Consider the following 19,946-nt stretch of genomic DNA (forward strand, 5'->3'; position numbering starts at 1 on the left):
CGGAGTTTCTTCGACCAAAGCGACAGCGGGTTAGCCACTGTGGAAATTTTACCTTCAAGTGTCCGATAATGGGTTTTTGCAACAGGTCTTGGCCACTCTATGGGTTAAGCATAACCAAGCAGTATTTAGGACCCGTTTTATGTACTGAAGTGTAAAGCCCTGTTGATCATTTTATTGGAAGAATGGACAGGCCTAAATAGCAGGAAGAGGAGATTTGAAGAGTTGGAGCCTGTGTTTTATCACATCACGATCCCAGTTTTAAAAAACATTTCACTTCACGTCTTTGTCGTCCAACTCACTTGGAGGTGGCTGCGGCAAGGAGCTCAAATTAGGTTTGATATCAGGTGGGAACGGTGGCTTTACATCCTGGTTAGGAGACAAGTATGGTGGGATACTGCTTCCTGGAGTCATAGGCGGAGTGGGATTTCCTGGTACAGGAGAATGAGGATAACTTGCCACAGACCTTGGAGGCTAAAAGAAAGAAGAAAGGAGTGATGACTGTACTGAGTACTTCACAGAAATCATATGCACTGTCATGCATCAGATCCATGGTGATACTACATTCGCCAATTACTTTATCATGCAGCAGAAATTAATAACTTTTAATCCACTGAAACTATGGTAGAATTTTTGCACCGTTTCCAAAATCTTGTCAACGGTCGATTTTATTCAGTTTTCAGAGAAAGCTACTATATTTGGGGCAATCTGGTGGAAATGAAACCACCCCTTTATCATAGAGAACCCTCTCCCTTGGAACAAAAGTGATCAGAACTGACCTACATACACTGAGAACCAACTGGTAACTAATAACACAATCCGTTATAAAAGGGGCCCATCCCCATTAAACCACATTCCTCCTAAAACATGTCAGCTGTAATGAAAACGCATTTCAGACTGAGAAAAATCCCACTGCCTGGGCACAAGACAGTGCGATGAACTGATTCGAAAGTGCAATTGGCAGCTCTCAAAAACCGGATTTGAACTACTTCTGTATTGATCATGCAATTTAAAGGTACCAGAAGTGTGCAGGCTTTGTCTCAGCTGAATAGTTTCATTTTTGTGACATATGGAGGGGAAAGGAGATTAAACATTTTTTTTTAAAAAAAGCAATCATTTTTAAACGGACAGAATGTCTCACATTATTCCACTATCCCTTAGGTTGCAAGTTCTTTTTCTTGACTTTTCTGTCTTGCTGGTCCACTGAACTTGTCTTTTTTTTTGTTCCTCCTAAGCTCCAAACATGCTGTCTTATAAGCTCTTCCTCCTCGCTACATCCTCAAGACCTGTCACACCATCTCCTGCTCCAACTCATTCTTTCCCGTGATCTCTGAACTGTGGAACCTCTCACCTCCCTTAATCTTCCCTTACTTGTACAATCGTCAAACTTTATGATTTCCCTCCTGTTCGTCCCTACTCTATTCGACCTGGTGTCCTGCTCTAAGAGCTTCGGCCCCTCACGTACATTTCCCGATTTTAAAAAAAAAGCTTCACATCTGAGAATGACAACTCCCACTACATTCTCCTGGAGATATTAGTATTCAGACACTATGTGGTCTTGTAAAATGTCAGCTATGTAACTGAACAGACATCAGCTGTCAATTTGCTTAATTAACAAAAAATGTTTTTTTTTTTAAGCAATTTCTTTTTTTTATGTGTGGAGTAGAATCAGTAAGAACAATGTAATCTTACTTTGGTTTCTTTTCCACTCCCAGCATTTGTGATGGAGAGACAGAGAGGACACTACCCAGGCAGTCAGCGATCAGAAGAGGATGGGACGTTTCCAATTATTGTGTTGATTAGTAATGAAAAACAGAATTGGCAGGTTTACTGTACTGTAAAAATTTGCTAGCTCAACATTGTTATTCCATAGTTAAAGCAAAAGCATTGCTTTCTGTATGTGACATAACCTATAGAAATATATGTTGCATCATTGAGAAGGCACCGACAACCATATAGCATCCGGGAGACCCAAAGTGTTGTTCTTCTAACAGCTTACATAGTCATTGGTGCATTCCCACATATTAAGTCAGAGAGTTGTTTTATAATTGTGCAATTGGAAGTTTGTTTTACTTTCCAAGGGTGTGGCCATAGCTGGGCAGTAAAAAATGTGGGAGTTTGGAAACCAGAAATGCTGGAGTTGGGTGTAAAGAGAAAACTGTGTGTCAATTGAAAAAAAGGATGACTGTGAATCTGGCATCTGAACTATGGGGCCCACCAAGATAGAAGGAAAGGATTAAATTCAGAGAATTTTAGCAGTGGTGCAAAAAGTACCAGTAACACAACTAGACCAAAATAAATGTCCAAAATACTGTGAACTAAGCACAAACTAATACAATTTTATTAACACATATCTGGGAATAAAAGTCCAACACATACAGAGCAATTAAATATGAAAGACTAACATTATGGAACAGATACAACTTTATCTGTCCCCTCTTTCAATTCTATCCTTCCCCTCTCCATTGGTTTACAGTACATTTCTGATTTCACAATCACTCAAACCATTGTCTAAATCACTGGAGAACAGTGATGCCCATTTAAGTGATGGATTCGTTTACAAGGCTGGTCCCCACAGTGGAACTCCAGTAAAGCATTAGCCATTAATGAATGAAACGTGCCAGAAAACAGATGCAGCAACAGCATGCAAAACTTTAAAAAAAATAAAACTATCAACAGTGATCAGTAGGAAATATTACAAGAAATATAACCAGGACAGAGAGACTTTGTACCTACCTGCAGGTTTTAACAAACCATGGGACATATATGTCCCCAAGTGATGCAATGAGATGCTTACATAAACATGCAAAGGCTCAAAATATTTTCAGATTGCATTCATAGAAAATTGTTAGTTCTCTGTTGTGTGAACATGCAGCCTACCATATAAAAATAAAACCGCAATGAGAAAACAACAGTGAGTTTGAACTATCACGGCTGGTGTCATTTATATGCACGTAACATGCTCTTAAATGGGAGTCGTGGTGATATGTGATGGGACCTACAAGGAATGGGGGGGGGGAGAGGCTGGACTGACACAGCTTGCTATTTACTGCAATTTTCAGTGGCCAGCATTTCACAACTCTTCATCAAAATTCCAATAGGGAATATCCCAGGCGAATTGGGTCATCCGTCTAATTTAGGATGAAAATCAAAAGAGACGTTGGAAATTGGTTTGTAAAATTCTTTTTATAGGTTCTAGAAAAATGGCAAGTCGGAATGTACCAAATGTTCAATAACTGGAGGTGAGCGTTTTCAGCTCTTTCTGAACTTTAGATGGCCCCCCCCCCGCTCAACAAAATGTTTTTGAAGTAAATATTGTTACGTTGCAGGAAAAATACTCTCAACAGCTTTAACAAAAAAAGGGGAAAAAAACCTTTGATCTTTCACGAAGATGACATCCCGCTCGCCACACCTGAGACAATTTTCATGCCCCTTTCTCTGATGAAAGGGCTTAGTGTTGCTGGAATATAGTTCCACAGGTCCCAGCAGTCTCCTGTACCTCATTTCACCGTTCTTCATATGTAAGGTAGACAGCAAGGCTCCGATTTTAATTGGGGGGGGGGTTGGTGGGTGCAGTGCATAAGATCACAGGCAGGAGGCCGCAGCCAGGGACCCGCGAGATCGGTCCCAGGCAGTCAGGTGAGTTGCAGGGGTCGGAGGGCGATCGGGAGAGGGATGCCTGGTGTCAGGGAGGCCCATGACTTCCTTATGAGGCCCAGAGGAGCACTCCTGCCCCCTCCTGGCCCACAAGGAAACTTAAAACAGAAATTTACAACATGCCTGGGCCTCTTCTGGCCCATTGCTCCCCACTCCCCCCACCGATCTGGATATTTAAAGAACCCTGTTGCCTTACTTTGGGTGTCCTGCTCGCCTGTTCAAAAGAGCAGGTTAATATTGGGACCTGTTGGGAAGGCAGCGGGATCATAGGTGTGGTAAGTCGCTCCCCTTTATTTTAACTGCACCCGACCCCCCACCCCCCCGACCGGTTTCTGCCAGGCCGGGGTCGGGGGGCTAAAATCAGGGCCAAACCCAATGCTGTCCTCACCTACTGTCCACACCAGTGAGCCTTCCAGCAAGAATCATTCAACAGCAACCGGGATTGGGGATCCCGACTGATTTTGCCCCCTCCCTAATCCGGGGTGCAGAGGACAATTGCAGCATCCCAGCTGCTGCCCCCAGATGGCATCGGGTGTAAACTTTGGGGAGCTTGCCTTGTTAACGTGTTGGCCAATTGAAGTACTTGCATGGGCAATCTAACCTTTGGATTGTAAGTGACGTGCAAACAACCAAAAAATTATTTTCCATCTGAACTTGTGCCATTTACCGTGTTATCATTAGCTCACCCAACCCCTCGTACTGCTTTGCAACAAGCTCTACAGAAATTAGGCAGTGAAAAAACATTCTCCTGTTTTGAAAGAGGTGAAAGAAAATGCAACTACTAGAGTGTTAGGCATGTTGCTGAACTTCAGAAGGTGCGTAACAGAGATGGAGGAGAGCCCTTCCTCGCTCGACAACTTACCCCATTCAGACTACTTTGACTGTAGGTGTACCCACTGCCAGCAAAACTGTTGTTCTGTCCATTAAACTGCTCTGCCTGCTTTAGTCAGGGAAGGAAGGGGGAGGAAAAAACAAGAAAATAGCAATCAGTGGTCAATTCAGCTCCTCCAGGTAAACAGCAAGATAAACCTAATCAGCACAAAGTGCATTTACCTTGTAATACTGAGCCATGTTGACTGGAGGCGGGGGGTACTGGCCTGTGTTCTGTTGCCCAGGCATCCTCTGACCGGGGTAACTGGGTGAGGTGATGGGCCTTTGGGGGTTGGTTGTTGGGTACTGCCCAGGCTGACTGGTGAACTGGCCGCTTGGTCCATACTGCTGTGTTGCATAACTCGGCTGCAAAATACAAATACAATAAATGCATTTATCCCTTTCGCAAGAAGTCCCAGATATTAAGTCAGCATTAACAGAGAGGTGGATATTTAAAATCGTAATTCAAAAGAAAAAAAACAACAACAGCTGCTGCACGATGGGGTAAACGCAATGGTGTATTGATGCTGGCGGCCGAGTGCACAGCTTCAGAATGGTTCATTGTGAGCTGCTAAATTTAGTGGTGTGCTTTCTCACAAGGGAGAACAGACTGCTGACACACTCAGAGAATGGTGCGAGCAAGAAATTTAAAATACGTCCAAATAGGAGAGGGGAGGAGGGGTGGGGTGGGAAGAAGAAGAAGAAGAGGAGGAATATCTAAAAGATGTACTCAAAGCCAAAATGAAAGGTGTTCAAAATCACGAAGGGTTTTAATGGAGTGAATAAGGAGAAACTGTTCCCCCTGGCAGAAAGGTCGGTAACCAGAGGACACAGATTTAAGGTAATTGGCAAAAGAACCAGAGGCGAGATGAGGAGAATTTTTTTACGCAGCGAGTCGTTATGATCTGGAATTCACTGCCTGACAGGGTGGTGGAAACAGATTCAATGATAAGTTTCAAAAGGGAATTGGATAAATACTTGAAGGGGAAAAATTTGCAGGGCTGTGGGGAAAGAGCAGGAAGGGGGAGAGTGGGACTAATTGGATAGCTCTTTCAAAGTGCTGGCACAGGCACGATGGGCCGAATGGCCTCCTTCTGGCTGTATCCTTCTATGAAACCAAGTTATGGAATATTTCAATGATTGGTTAGCATTTGAAATGGTATTGTTAAGCTTTCACAAATGCAAGAGCATTCAATTTGGTTAGTCTATCAGTAGTGTTCTGAAATACTGCATCACCACTGACTGATACACATTCACATGCCCGTTACTCAGCAGATCTGTACCTTAGCGTTGCTCACCTCGCCTGGATAAGGCCTTTTCACTCCCTGCATGGGCATCGGCTGGGATGGTCTTGGGCCTGGGTAACCCTGCTGTGCCACCCGCTGGCTATGGGATGCAAATACTGGATTCATCCCTGGTGGCCTGGGCTGGTTGATTGGCATGGGTGGCCCACTCATACTGGATGGGGTCATTCCACCTCCCATCCCTCCTGGGTTCATGCTGCCTTGCATGGAAGAAGGTCCCCTCGCACCCGCTTGGTTCATGAACTGGCTGTTGTAAGCCTGCGCTGGACCCATCTGGAAAAGAAGGACAAACCTTGAGAAAGGGGGTTAAAAAGAAACAGGGGGAAGCACTCATGTTAGAATTTCAAGCCCTCGGCACACCACTGTGCAAGTTGCGATCTAACAAACCCGTGTCAGCCATGGCTCATTGGGTAGCCCTCTCGCCTCTAAGTCAGAAGGTCGTGGGTTCAAGTCCCACTCCAGAGACTTGAGCACAAAATCTAGACTGACACTCCAGCGCAGTACAGAGGGAGTGCTGCACTGTCGGAGGTGCTGTCTTTCGGATGAGGCGTTAAACCAAGATCACAAGGCACTATTGGAAGAAAAGCAGAGGAGTTCTCCCTGGTGTCCTGGTCGATATTTATCCCTCAACATCACTAAGTAAACAGATTATCTGGTCATTTATCTCATTGCTGTTTGTGGGATCTTGCTGTGCGCAAATTGGCTGCCGCGTTTCCTACATTAAAACAGTGCAAAAGTACTTCATTGGCTGTAAAGCACTTTGGGATGCCCTGAGGTTGTGAAAGGCACTATATAAATGTACGGTCTTTCTTTCTTTAACCCAACCAGAGGTGCAACCTCAAACCTCCCTGGCAACACACCGCTATACCACGACCTCCGGGCACTCAACTAACGGATCTATGAGCTGTAAACAAGAGCTGAGTCCTTTTCAATGAAGACGGAGTCTTACCGGTCCGTACTGGCTCATCTCCTGGTTCTGCTTCTCTTGCAGGGCAGCCACCGTGGCAGTTGCCGTGGCAGTCGCTGTTGCCGCGGCGGCAGCAACTGCAGCCGCTGCGGCTGCGGCTGCTGGCTGGGTAAAATCAGTCGGCGGCCTGCTGTGTGGAGGGATGCCCATGGAACCGGGAGCGTTGGGACCACCAGGGTAACTGGAAGAGAGAGGGGGGACAAATAAACAATGTCCCGTTGGTTAGCATTCCTCTTGTAGTAAAGGCACATTTATAGTTACACTTCTTTTCGCAGTTTCAAAGGGATAAGAGGCCTGGCACAAGTCTCGTTACTAAACTATATGGGCGGCAATACAACGTGTTGGGGATGTGCCATGTTATGCACAATGTGAAAGGACAGAGGTTAGTGCTCCAGGTAGCCCACATTTGCTGTTGTGAGGAGGTGGTGAGTGAAGGTCAGCCTCGTCCATGGAAGGAGGGAGTGAAGAGGCAAAGAATCAGACCAAACTGTGCACCTTCTGGATGCCTGGTTACATACAGGTTGCCTCCTTGGCCTCTTGGCTAAGGAATGGCACGTTGCTCAGGGAGATTGTGGGGGGCGGGTGCAGGGAAAAAAAGGTTTTTTAAGTAACAAATTTGAGATTGGAACCAGCTTAGCTTTATAAGCAGTGAGTGAAGACTTTGGCATCTTCATCTTAAGCGAAGGGAAATGAGAAGAGTCGTCCCTGGGTGACTCCTGACACACCCTGCCAGCCAGGTCCAGGGACACTAATGGTGGCCTGGGAGATGGCCATGTGTTGGCCTCTTGGCTGCAGAGGTTATCAGGCCAGTTGAACAAAGAAGTGGATAAATTATTGGGAAGAAAAAGGGGAGAGCTTTCACCAAAATGCCCGAATAAAAATAGGAGGAGGTCAAAAGTGGAAATTAAACAGGAGCAGTGGGATATGTGAAGATGATTCAAGTTGGGTTGCTGAGAACACACAAGTACAAACCCGCCCAGTGTTACCGACTGAATTATTCTCAGCCAACTCCGCAATCCTCCATGGCTTAAGTCTGAATAAGGACCATTTGCTTTTGCTTTGCAAGCTCACGATTGTGTGTGTTCCTCCAGAATCCTGGAAGTAGTTTCCCCGTGTGTAAAATACCAACAGTCGTGTGCTTTACCTGCTCCCAAAGTTGCCACTTCCAGGGTAGTTTGGCCGACCATACATGCCCTGCTGCATATATCCTTGGTTGGAACCGCCCTTGCCCGCCGAGAACTGCTGCTGCTGATTGGCAAACTGAGGCGAGTTTATCCCAGGATTGTTTGCCGACATCCCAGAACCCATTGGGTTGCCTCCTGGAGTCATGGGGTTGCTTGCATTTGCCATTGGATTGCCCAGCACCTGCTTGCCGCAAAAGAACGTACATGCATTAAGACGCCAGCTTTCAGGTACTGGAAAAGTAAATGAGGCAGGTCAGCATCAGATTTCTGTGCAAGACTGTTTCTGTAGATGGAGAACATGCTTCACATTGTAATGCCCCTCAGCTTCACAGCGAGATTCCACGATCTAACTCCTGTGCTACTTGCAGTGCAATCAACTTAATTTAGGCTTCTCTTCTAAATTAGCAACCTCTCCTATTGCAGATGGTTCACCAATCATCCCCTGCCAAAAGAACCCCATGATTATTAAATACCGTTCTTTCGAGGTGAGAATGCAGTTGGGTAGGCCCAATGTCAAGCGTTTTCTTCCCGTCTCAATTGGCACAATATGTTACAGAGCAGCTTGGATCATTACAGGCCAAATTCTTTCAAATTAAAGGAAGGAGGTTTAAGTGGCAGGCTGCTCTTGGGACAAGAATGTCGCCTCTGACTGGGAGTTGAAGCATTTTCTTTCCCCCTCCTCTCCTGAAGATACTGACATATAGAATTGAAGGAATTACAGTGCAGAGGGCTTTTCAGCCCATTGTGCCTGTGCTAGTTTTTCAATTGGAACTATCTATTCTAATCCCGTTTCCCTGCCCTTTCCTGGTTTCATTTTATATTTGTCCTTTTCAAATACTGATACAAATCCCTTTTAAATAATCTCTGCCTCACTTGTGGTAAAGCATTCTACTTCTAATAACCCTGTGTGAAAAGTTTTCTAACTTCTTTCCTCGTGATAATCCGGCGTCTGTTACCGATTCAGCAACAAGGGGAGATGATCTTCATTCTCAAAACTTCTCAATTTTGAAAATCTCTACCAGCTCCCCCCCTCAGCCTTCTCTACTCCAGTCGAGGAAAAACTACTTTTTGTCCCTTTCTTCATAATTATAACCTCTCATTCCCGATATCATTATAATGCATCTTAGCTGTATCTTATCCTTGTCTTAAACGTCCTTCCTATAATGGGGTGCCCACTACGGCATACGATACTCCAATGCGGTCTAATAAATTTCTCGTACAAATTCAACATCACTTCCTTGCTTTTGTTGTCAATGATCCAGTGTGTAAAACCCAGAATCCTATTTCAGTCTTGCTGGGGTTTGTGTGAGTAGGTGACGCCCGCCAGAACCTCACTCAAGTGGCCATTCTTCATGTATGAGTTGATAGAGTAAGCGTTGGCAGGATATTCAACCTCACAGCTGAGCTTGGTCCTGTCCTCACCAAATATCCACACACACATTTTCCAATGGGGGTGGGTGGTCACTGGATCGCTGCATATAATGGGAACCGTGACTGATTTTCAGGGGCAATGAAACCAACTGTTGTGTCCCTGCTGCCACCCTGACCCCATCAGCTAACTCAGTACCGAGCAAGGGTAAGCTTGAGACGTTCTTGCTCTATGTACTTGTTCTGCATTTACTAAGTGGGCCATTGCTTGAGTTTGTTTGAGATTCTAGGCTACCACTACTTAATGCAACTACATTGCAAACTGTTGCTGTAAAAGACAAGATATCTTTATATACTTTTGTTGATTATTTGCATACAAGATTGTCTGATGATGTGGTAAATGAAAACAACTTAAATTCATACGTTAAGTCAACAGCAGAGATACATTATAGAGCTGACATTACCTGGCTTTGTGATGTGTTTGTGACTCCCCACACGGTCGTAACTACAGACAACGACCCTGGTGGTTGACTTGTATTTTGTTGCCAAGGGACAGGGTCATAGGTGAATGACCCATCACTGCATGAAAGAGAGAAACAATTACCACAGGAAAATCTTGTCCCCTCATCCCAGCAAACCATTTCCTACAATCATACCACAGGATCAGAATTCTGAATTTCCTCAAAAACAGTCCTTAAAATGAACTGATCTCCTAAGCGGTTTGAACAAGTTGTGCTGAGCCCAAATTCATAATTAAAATTTATCATTGTGTTATGTGGTAGATCTCCCATGGTGATGTTCATGGTAAGTTGAATGGTAGGGATGTATTTGGGGTTGTAGGGATTAGGAGAACTTGAGAAAGTGAAGATAATTAATGGGAGAAAAGAAAATATTTAGCGCATGATAGCAGCAGAGAGAAAGCTATTGAGAACTTATCTATCTCTAAGTCACAGTTAAAATGGTTCACAAGTTCATGGTAGTTATGGTTGAGGAAGGTGATTCAGCCCATCTTACTTCAGGCATCCAGAATGACCCTAAAATCCCCCATTGCATCATTCAATTGGTTTTTCAATTCCAGGGTGTTGGTCTCCATTCCTCTTCCTGGAAATTCATTCCATATGTTGATCACTCTTTCTGTGAAGAATTTCCTTATGTCTGTCCTAAATTTAACCTTTTACTAGTTTGAACCTGTCCTCCTACAGCAATTCAACTTAAAGTAATATTCCGGATTTACTGTTTCCATTGTCTTAACTATCTTATATATCTCTATAAGATCACCGCTCAGATGCCTCCCTTCCAGGCTGAAAGGCCCAAGTTTCTCCAGTTTTTCCTCATAAGTCAGACCATTGACACTAGGGATCAGGTCTTATGGCCCTTCTCTGCACTGTCTCCAGTGCTTGAATGTCTCCCTTGCGCCTCGGTGATGAGAAATGGACACTGTACTCGGGTGTAGTCTAATCAGAGCACTGTACAGTTCAGTCATGACTTCTGTTGGCTTTGTTGGTTGATGCTCCGCTTTGGTTGGACATGTAGAGTCTATTAAGACTCCAAGGTTTCTATAGGTTTCATCCTCAGTCCATGAATGGTGTCGAAATAACTCAGTGTGTTGCTTATTTTTTTCTTCCTATGTGAAATACTTGACGTCTGTCTGCAATAATTTCATCTGCCATTGTTCTCCCCGCCGACATATTTTGTCCAACACATTCTGTAATTTCTGATTTACCTGCTCTGATTTCACTGCCCTCTTAATTTGGTACTGTCGGCACATTTGACTACTTTGTGTTGAGTTTCTGAATCCAAGTTATTTATGTAAAGGAGAAACAGTGATGGTTGATGTGGGTTTACAGCTCAACAGAATATTTGTTGTAGGAAGGAGGAATGGGATTTAAGAAAGCTATCAGTTACATAGAGATGTGGGAGTGGGTACTGTAATAAATTGGATAGCCAGGTGGTGAAGGATACAATACTAGTGCCTGATCTTCAGTTGCTTCCAAGCCTTTATTCTCAGAGATCCACATTACCCACACCCCACCCTAGATCAGCTCTCTTATAAATGGATACGAGAGCCCCCAATTGGTACATGCCCCTGAATACAATTAACACTAATTGATATCAATCACATGGTTACAATTAACAGGTATCATAGTGACAGAGGCTGCTTTTGTAAGCTTCAAAAAGAAGCTGGCAGCAGCATGTGCTGCTTTTAAGGAGGGGAGACGAGAACAGGTGATACAAGATGAGAGCGCGAGCTGGTGGAGGCTGAAGAGAATAGGGCCATGGGGATAAATATCAAGGGAATGGGAGATCATGTGTGAAGTGTGAGGAGAGGCAACAAGCCACCAAGAGGGAATAAGAGGGTAGTGCAGCACTCCCTCAGTACTGCACTGAAGTGTCATCCTAGATTATGTGCTCAAGTCTCTGGAGTGAGACTTGAACCCATGACCACCTGAGCTTGAGGCGAGGTTACTACCACTAAGCCAAGACTGACAACTAGGAGGAGAGACAGAGAAAAGCAGCAACATGAACATGACAGAAACAGGTAAGAGAGAGGCCACATCCTCCAACTTACCTTCAGCGATGCAATATAAACAGACACAAATGTAGATCAATTGTTATATGTCTGAGGTGAGTGAGTAGAGAATAGGACAATAAGGCCTGTTTCACCCCGCGCGCCACCCATGAAGGAAGTTGAGACTGCTCCCATTGTGACACCTGGGGACTTTCAGGCTACTTTGTCAAGTTGAGAAGAAGCTGCCTGTGGCATTACCTCATCCTGTATCACAAGGGTCAGCACAGCACTTTTGCAACAGCTGGGGCTCTGCTCAAAGAAAACTCCTGGATTTATTGCTAATAAGGAATCACAGCATTACAAGCAAGTGGTCACCTCCACCACACATAGCTACAAAGGCCAAGCACAAAGGACGACAAAGCTGTATCCATTAGCAAGAAGATTACACATTTCAGGGACCTGTTAATTGTCTTGGTAATAAAATACTCTATTAATCAAGTGCACGTATACAAACACGGGTTACTGGATAGTGATTAGGAGAGGACCCTTGGCTGATTTTCCTCTCCCTAACCCAGAGGTATCAAGGATAAATGAATTCTGCACAGACTGGGGTCCAGGTTCGATCCCTGTAACATTGGCTAGAGAAGAGAAGAGTTCCATATCATCTTCAAATTATTTGCTCATTCTGGCTTCCTCAAGGACTCGGGCGACTAAATGTACCAGCTGGTGCGTTACCGAATCTTACAGACCAGGGAGACCAAGGTGCGATCCCTGGTCTGTGCTCTAAGGTAGCTGATCTCAGTTGGAGTGCAATAATTGGTCTCAAGGCCCTTGGGGGTGGGGAAGAAATCGGCCAGTGTTCTCACTCCTGAATGCGATCCGACCATCCCCACTGCGAGAGAACCTAGATGCGATGCTCGCCCCCGCTTGACCTAAACATGGTCCCCTTTAGAAGGTTGCTGGGAATTTTACTTTGTTCCTGTGCAGCCGCTCCTAGTGTGGACAAGGGCAGCTGGGAGTTTTAGCCTGATAAAAGAGCCCACTGCTTATCACGTTACACTCCTTGTTGGCTGGGTAGCGACTCGCAACCTGTGAACTCAATTTCCATAAAGCGAGAATGGGAAAGAAAATGAGTGATTTTACTAAGCACCGGGACAACAGGTGCAGCCTCCTCTCAACGCACAGAAGCTTTTTGTTCCACTGTGTGGTTGTCGGCTCTAAGGAGGTACAAGTACAGAGAGGCCAGAACAAAACACTTGTGCAGCCGTGCTGAAATGGCACTGTTATTCCATGGAACACAACAGCTGAATAAAAAGACAATTGTAAAAGACTTAATAAACCCTCACATGTGTCGTCCGAAGCCATTCAGCAGTAATAATGGGAGGCATTATTCATAACTAATTCCGTATACCAGGAGGAACATGGCCAGCTACTGCTTAATAAGCTTTGCATTAATAAAAAATTAACAGACTCACCCAGCTAATTAACAGTGACAATTCCATTTTACGAGGTTCTCAAAATAATGTTGCTTTAGAAATAAATATCTGAAACACCTATTCCTAACAATGTGCCTGCTAATGGATAGTAAGCCTTGTATATTCTACCCACGGTTATAGCAGAAGTGCATGGATATACGGTTGTGCAATGGGGGCTTGGGGCACACCAATGCTCCCCCAATTTCTGTACCCAGCGTAATCAACAAGTCAGCTGTAACCCTCCGCACCGCCCTGAAAACATGCCTAAATTTTCACCACCGAACACACCCCAACCCACCTGTGACATTTCTCCTTCCCTCCTTTTGCTCTGAGTGAGGCTGCTCAATTGATGGACGGTTTTGTGCTGGAAACACACAGCTACTGGATTGAGACTGCCCCACTTCGTTCCGGACCCAGGAAAGCTATCAGGGTGAGCAGGCTTTCACCTTTATGAGCTGTGCTCAAGTTACAGCTACTTCAAGAGCTGCCCCTGAAACATGACGTCACCAGTGAGGTCAAAGCGGAGTCACAGCAATCCGCGGATCACCAAGTCCCTTCAATCAGATCACTCATAGCGATCAGTGGATCACTAACAGCCCCGGGATCAGCGGATCACTAACAGCCCCGGGATCAGCGGATCACTAACAGCCCCCCGGGATCAGCGGATCACTAACAGCCCCCTGGGATCAGCGGATCACTAACAGCCCCCCGGGATCAGCGGATCGCTAACAGCCCCCCGGGATCAGCGGATCGCTTACAGTCCCCCGGGATCAGCGGATCACTTACAGTCCCCCGGGATCAGCGGATCACTTACAGTCCCCCGGGATCAGCGGATCACTAACAGTCCCCCGGGATCAGCGGATCACTAACAGTCCCCCAGGATCAGCGGATCACCAACGGTCCCCGAGATCAGCGGATCACCAACAGCCCTTGCAATCAGTTGCTCACATCCTTGTGCAAATGAAGTATTAACCCTTAAAACTCCGGTCCCAGCATTCTGTTATCTCGGAGCAGCTCACTGCTGCATCTACTTGACGAAAATTTTACACTAGTTCTTATTACCAACGAGTACAGCTTTGGGCTGGAGACCATCTCTGCGGACAGGCCACTAGTGGGGTGGAGGAGGGTATCAGTAGAGAATCTTATCTAACAGTAACTGACCTGTGGGGCCCAGGAGGGAGTGTTGGTTTCATGGAGTTCATCGGGTTCATCGGTGGCTGCATCGGCAGTTTACCAGGGGTGTCGTTCTGTCGACTCTTCTGGTGGCGAAGTAGCAAGAGACGCCCTAAGTCCTCACACCACGATGACAGGAGAGCTGTGCAGAGAGAAAACACCGATTATAAGAACCTCAGCTTCCCCCCCCAAAAAATTGTTGGCCACAAGTCATTTTTAAAAGAAAAAAACAAGAAACATTTACGGTCCTCAAAATTATGAAGGGGTTCGATAGGGTAGACGGTGAGAAGATATTTCCACTTGTGCAGGAGTCCAAAACTAGGGGGCCATAAATATAAGATAGTCACTAATAAACCCAATAGGGAATTCAGGAGAAACTTCTTTACCCAGAGAGAGTGGTTGGAATGTGGAACTCGGTGCCACAAGTAGTTGAAGCAAATAGCATAGATACATTTAAATGGAAGCTAGATAAGCACACGAGGGAGAAAGGAATAGAAGATTATTCCGATAGGGTTAGATGAAGTAGGATGGGCGGTGGCTCGTGTGGAGCACAAACACCAGCATAGACCTGTTGGACCAGTTGCCCTGTTTCTGTGCAGTAAAATTCTATGTAATTAACATTAAGTCAGCTTCTTGCCAAAAGCTGCTTTTAATGTTGTCCGTCAGTTGCCAGCACTGCTAGCCTGGGTGGCTCGTATCTCCGAATGCCTCAACGTAAACCTGCTTGGGCTTTTTTTTGGTACATTAGGGCCGAGCGAGTCCCATTTTTCACCATTATGTCTTCCTGTGACGGCATCACACGCGGCCAACTCCCATTATCTCCAGAGAGGGCGTGATGTCACCGTTCTGAGCTCGCACGCCGGTCACAATATGACAGCCAGCCTCTGCATGCGGGTGACAAGAGGCCCGCTGAACGTCACAAAATTAAACAAAGCAGGAGCAGCTCGGTAATCTCGCTCTCCCAAGGCCCGAACCGGAAGGTAAAAAAGCAACAAAAGGTCGTTTGGGCTTAAGTTCACTGGTTGTCATGGGACAGTTACTGCTCAATCACATCACAATCTGCACCACACACACACACACACACACACACACACACACACAGGAATCTCCTGCATAAATCAAAGCTCGTCATCAGTGAAGCAGACAAAATGGAGGCCTCGTAATTGGGAGGTTTCTTGCTCCTGGATTACCAACCAGATTTGACACAACTTCCACTATCTGCGGAACTGCCCCTTCCTTATTTATCTGTCGTTTTATCGTCTAACGTATCAATTAAAAAAGAGTTGTTAATTTTTCTGCTCGAGGTGTGATTGCGGTAATTTATACTCATCTGGGGTGCACTTGCGATAATCCTGTTAAGCCTGTAAAAATTTCTGACGTAAAGCTAAAGGATTTATCGACAGCTCGAGTGGCTTTGCTCTGTATTTGTCTGGGGTTTATTTATTGCAGCCCATTCAGCACAAGTACCTGATAAGAAGGGTCACAGATTCAAAACATTTAACTAAAGTACGAATGCCTTGAGGGGGCACAGTTACAGGATTACCTGTTTGCGACAGCATGTGTTATCTCCTCAGGAATATTTATTCCATGTGAATTTATAGGGATGTTCCCAGCACTGAACAAATCTGTGACATTGTTATTACAGTTGCTTTTCAACGCGGATGAAGAGGGTGGGGCAACTATTTCAGACTGTGCAGTGAACAGTACAGCTTTCGTTTGGGTGAAATATGAATTTGGAAAACGTGAGAGAGGCTCGTATTTAAATAGCACTTTATCACATCTCTCGGAAATATCTCCAAGTACCTCAGGGTACAACGTGCACCTTGAGCTTCACCCGCAGCGAGTGCTGGGGTCGTTGATTCGGCTGAGGCTGTGGCTGGCCTCAGCACCCCCTCGTGCTAGGGGGAGCAGGGGTTTCAGCCGCGGTTCCTGCTCGCTGCCTAGTGACCTCCGCTGCAAAGTTCACACACGCTTTGTCGTCAGACGAGAGGTGGGATCAGACTCAACTGTGACGTCCTGCAAAATCACAAGTTTGCCGACACTGAGCATCCAGGTTCAGTAAGGTGCTGGACAGCTCCTGAATTCTATGGGTCTATGGGACCGTACCCCAGCATGAGGCACTGCCCTCAGGGGAGGAAAGGGCAGAAAATGGCCCGGGGTGGGGTACAGGAGGTGGGGAAGGGAAACTTAAAAAAGACACAGCTTTCTGATTTAAAATATCGCCGTTATTAGTTCTTTGAAACCATAACGGTCTAAAACAGCACTAGTTGCACAACATTGTTCCAAAATGTTTTGATGGAGTTCATGAGGTTGCAATTGGTGACAACAGCATTTGCGAATTAAGTTTGAAGCTACATTAAATATTCTCACAGCACACCAAGTACTGCTGATACTATGGATAGCCACGAGGTGGCAGTACGTACCAAGCCTTTAAACCAACAGAGCAGCGCCACAAAGCCTTAGTGTCAGGGTGCAGGAATTTACCAGTGCGCATTTGATCAGATCAGATGGATCACTATGAACGCATCGACTTCATCCACCTTTTTACCCACCAGATACCATCACTGCACTGCAGATGTCATCGCTGTTCAGTGCGGCCTCTTCACATCAAGTGCGAGTTACCCATCGCTGGGAGTGTGGCTGAAAGGGAACAAAGTGCACGTCCAGGCAACAGGCAGCCATGTCAAAACATACACACTGCAGCCTCATGCAGCTCACAGGGCCCCCAGACTGCTCTGTGCAATGGAAACCGGCCATTTTGAGAGAGAAATGAGTACCGGCAGAGATCTGCTGCAGGCACACACTCTGTTTGGAATGGCTCGATTATGAATGACAATTAAAGGGACCCCAACCTCAGTGAGGGTCCAGCCTTGGACGTTCCAAAGGCACAGAAATTTCTCTTCAAAAAGCCACTTGTTTTCAGATTCCTTCCGCCCCACTGTAAGTGTCCTGTGAGATGCAGCTTGCTGTCCTTTGAGCATGGGATTAGATCTGAGTCACAAAATGAAACATTTCCCTGAAAGGACAATTACCACCCCCAAACACACACAGCTCTGATACGCATTGTGCTCTTTAAGTTGAAACTGCAATAAATTATTCATCTTCACATGTAATTTTTTCTCTCTCTGGGCTGGCAGCAGCAACAAACTGAATCGACATTCATCGAAAAACAGAACGTCTGCAAACTGACACCCTCCTAAACAGGGGCAGGCTGTAAAAACAAAATGGCTCACTCTCTGCTTAAAGGGCTAGGCTCAGTCTTTCTGTGTCACAGTCATACAATATATTTTTATATACAAGTATTTTCAAAAGGTATATTATATTTATCTTTTATAATAAATGCTAAACCCTCATGAAGCTCTTATACACCAGTAACATAGCTAGGAATTCTAACATCCCTACCAGACATATGAGCCAGTACAGGATAGGGACATGAATTACAAGGGCACTATGACTGGTGCGTTAAAAATTCTTACTTTTCTCTCTTGCTTTTCTGTTCTGCACGCCTCTCACTCTCCCCTTTTCCTCTTGCCTCCTGCAAAAATCTGGGGCCTAACTCCAGACTTTGACCTTCTGATAACTGTACAAATGTTCTTGTCTCTCTCTCTCTCTCACTGGAAGAGGGCTTTGTACTGTTTCTGTTCATGTCCAGCTCCCCGCCTCCTTCCCAGGCCAGGAAACTGCAACCAGGAAAGTGAGAACTGGAAGGCCAGGGCAGGAGAGTCCAGAGGTACAGAGCCTGCCTGGGGATGGAAGGGAGAGTGAGCAGGGAGACTGGCAATAAAAGGGGAGAGACAGACATTCCGGAGTGAGATATAGATTGAAGCCCCAAAACTGGTATGAGTGCGAAAATCATAGCAGTGATACTTTATTAAAGTAGTGTTACTACCTCCAGCTGTTACATAGTTAGATTTATTTAAAAAGAAATTACAGCTGTGATTTTTGCCCTGATACCAGTAATGGGGCTTCACTGTATTTATATAAGAGGGGTATTTGCCATAATTGCCTCCATCCTCTTCGGCAATGACAATGAAATCTGGGGCTGGGAGATGGCGACAGCAAAGTTCAAGGCAGGGAGTTAATGGGGTTTGGGACAGAGATCCAGGGAGGAAGCGGACCTGGAGATGGGGCTTCGGCCACAAGTTTGGTCCAGTGTCCAACGAGGATCCATTGTGAAGCAGGTAATTCTTTTTGTAGAATTCGATTGGTAATTTTTTTGGGACTCAACCAATCAGAAATCACACTATAGGCACTCCAAAGGTCAAAAGGCCACCCAAAGTCTCATTTCTTTCTAAATCTACATAAGAAACAGGAGCAGGAGTAGGCCATTTGGCCCCTCGAGCTTGCTCCATCATTCAATAAAACCATGGCTGATCTTCCAACTCAACTCCACTTTCCTGCCCGATCCCCATATCCCTTGATTCCCATAGAGTCCAAAAATCTACCTATTTCCGCCTTGAATATACTCAACGACTGAGCATCCACAGCCCTCTGGGGTAGAGAGTTCCAAAGAGTCACAACCCTCTGAGTGAAGAAATTCCTCCTCATCTCAGTCTTAAACGGCCGACCCCATATCCTACGACTCTGCCCCCTAGTTCTAGACTCTCCAGCCACTAATCTAATGAGTTTCTATATTCTTACAGACACAAATGTAATAATATAGACGGATATAATTGGGTTTGGGTGGGGGGGATTCAATCAACTCAATATATGGATTTAAAATATGTAACAACATTATAGGAACATCCAACCCTTGATTTGGTTTTGACTGCAGTGCATCATTTGGGAGTGAAATGAAACTTTGGCCGTCCTTTTTTTGCCCTTTGTAGAACTTCACTGTTGGAATCTCAATCGGGGCCACTGTCTGCACTATTACTAAAAGGTGCAAATTACAAAATGAAGCATGAAGCACATTTACATGTAAACTGTGTAATCTGTACTTCTCCCACCAGGGCTGCCTATCCGATTCCAGACGACACCAACTACGTTCAGAATGAGAAAGGAATCTCCTCCCCTCTCGTAATGAGTCTCCACCGTGACCTAAACCCAACTTTTGTAACCTGGGCAACCAAATTCTTTTCTCTCCCCCTCCCCCCCCAATTGGTGACATATGAACCCAGTTACGGGAGTCATGTGGGCTAATGGTTTGCCAAGTACTCACTCAGCCCAGTCTGCACAGACACTATCGTTTCTCAGGCTGCTTTTACATTAATTCCTGATGTGTGGGCCTCAGGCTTCTGAACGTCAGTGTCAGGCACTCAAAAGGCAAACTGTGCCACTGTTAAAGAAAGTGTTAGGTTTTATTAGTGTACAGCAACAGGGATAACCCACTAATATGAACATACGAAATTGAGGGGCAGGAAAAAACCAGCTGGTCCATCAAGGCTGTCCCCACAATCATGATGGCCATAGCATCGTGACTAAACACTTCCTTCCTTCCTT

General features: G+C 45.4%; 1 protein-coding gene across 15 annotated transcripts in view; it reads right to left on the reverse strand.

Annotated features, from left to right (window-relative positions):
- The window catches only part of zmiz1a (zinc finger, MIZ-type containing 1a), a 375,723-nt gene that overhangs the window by 26,355 nt on the left and 329,422 nt on the right, over positions 1 to 19,946 (reverse strand). For 8 of the 15 annotated variants that reach the window (XM_067972508.1, XM_067972503.1, XM_067972504.1 and 5 more), the window contains 9 exons: positions 14,493 to 14,646; positions 9,812 to 9,926; positions 7,940 to 8,160; positions 6,778 to 6,976; positions 5,823 to 6,101; positions 4,708 to 4,890; positions 4,517 to 4,594; positions 1,690 to 1,740; positions 300 to 471 (listed from right to left, as the gene is read on the reverse strand). In XM_067972508.1, coding sequence (XP_067828609.1) covers positions 300 to 471; positions 1,690 to 1,740; positions 4,517 to 4,594; positions 4,708 to 4,890; positions 5,823 to 6,101; positions 6,778 to 6,976; positions 7,940 to 8,160; positions 9,812 to 9,926; positions 14,493 to 14,646 — 1,452 coding nt within the window. Of the gene's footprint in view, positions 1 to 299; positions 472 to 1,689; positions 1,741 to 4,516; positions 4,595 to 4,707; positions 4,891 to 5,822; positions 6,102 to 6,777; positions 6,977 to 7,939; positions 8,161 to 9,811; positions 9,927 to 14,492; positions 14,647 to 17,056; positions 17,145 to 19,946 lie in introns of those variants that run through there. The other 7 variants (XM_067972517.1, XM_067972512.1, XM_067972510.1 and 4 more) reach the window with 4 other exon arrangements.

The sequence above is a fragment of the Heptranchias perlo genome, chromosome 36, assembly GCF_035084215.1.
Source record: "Heptranchias perlo isolate sHepPer1 chromosome 36, sHepPer1.hap1, whole genome shotgun sequence".
NCBI classification, from domain to species: Eukaryota; Metazoa; Chordata; class Chondrichthyes; order Hexanchiformes; family Hexanchidae; genus Heptranchias; species Heptranchias perlo.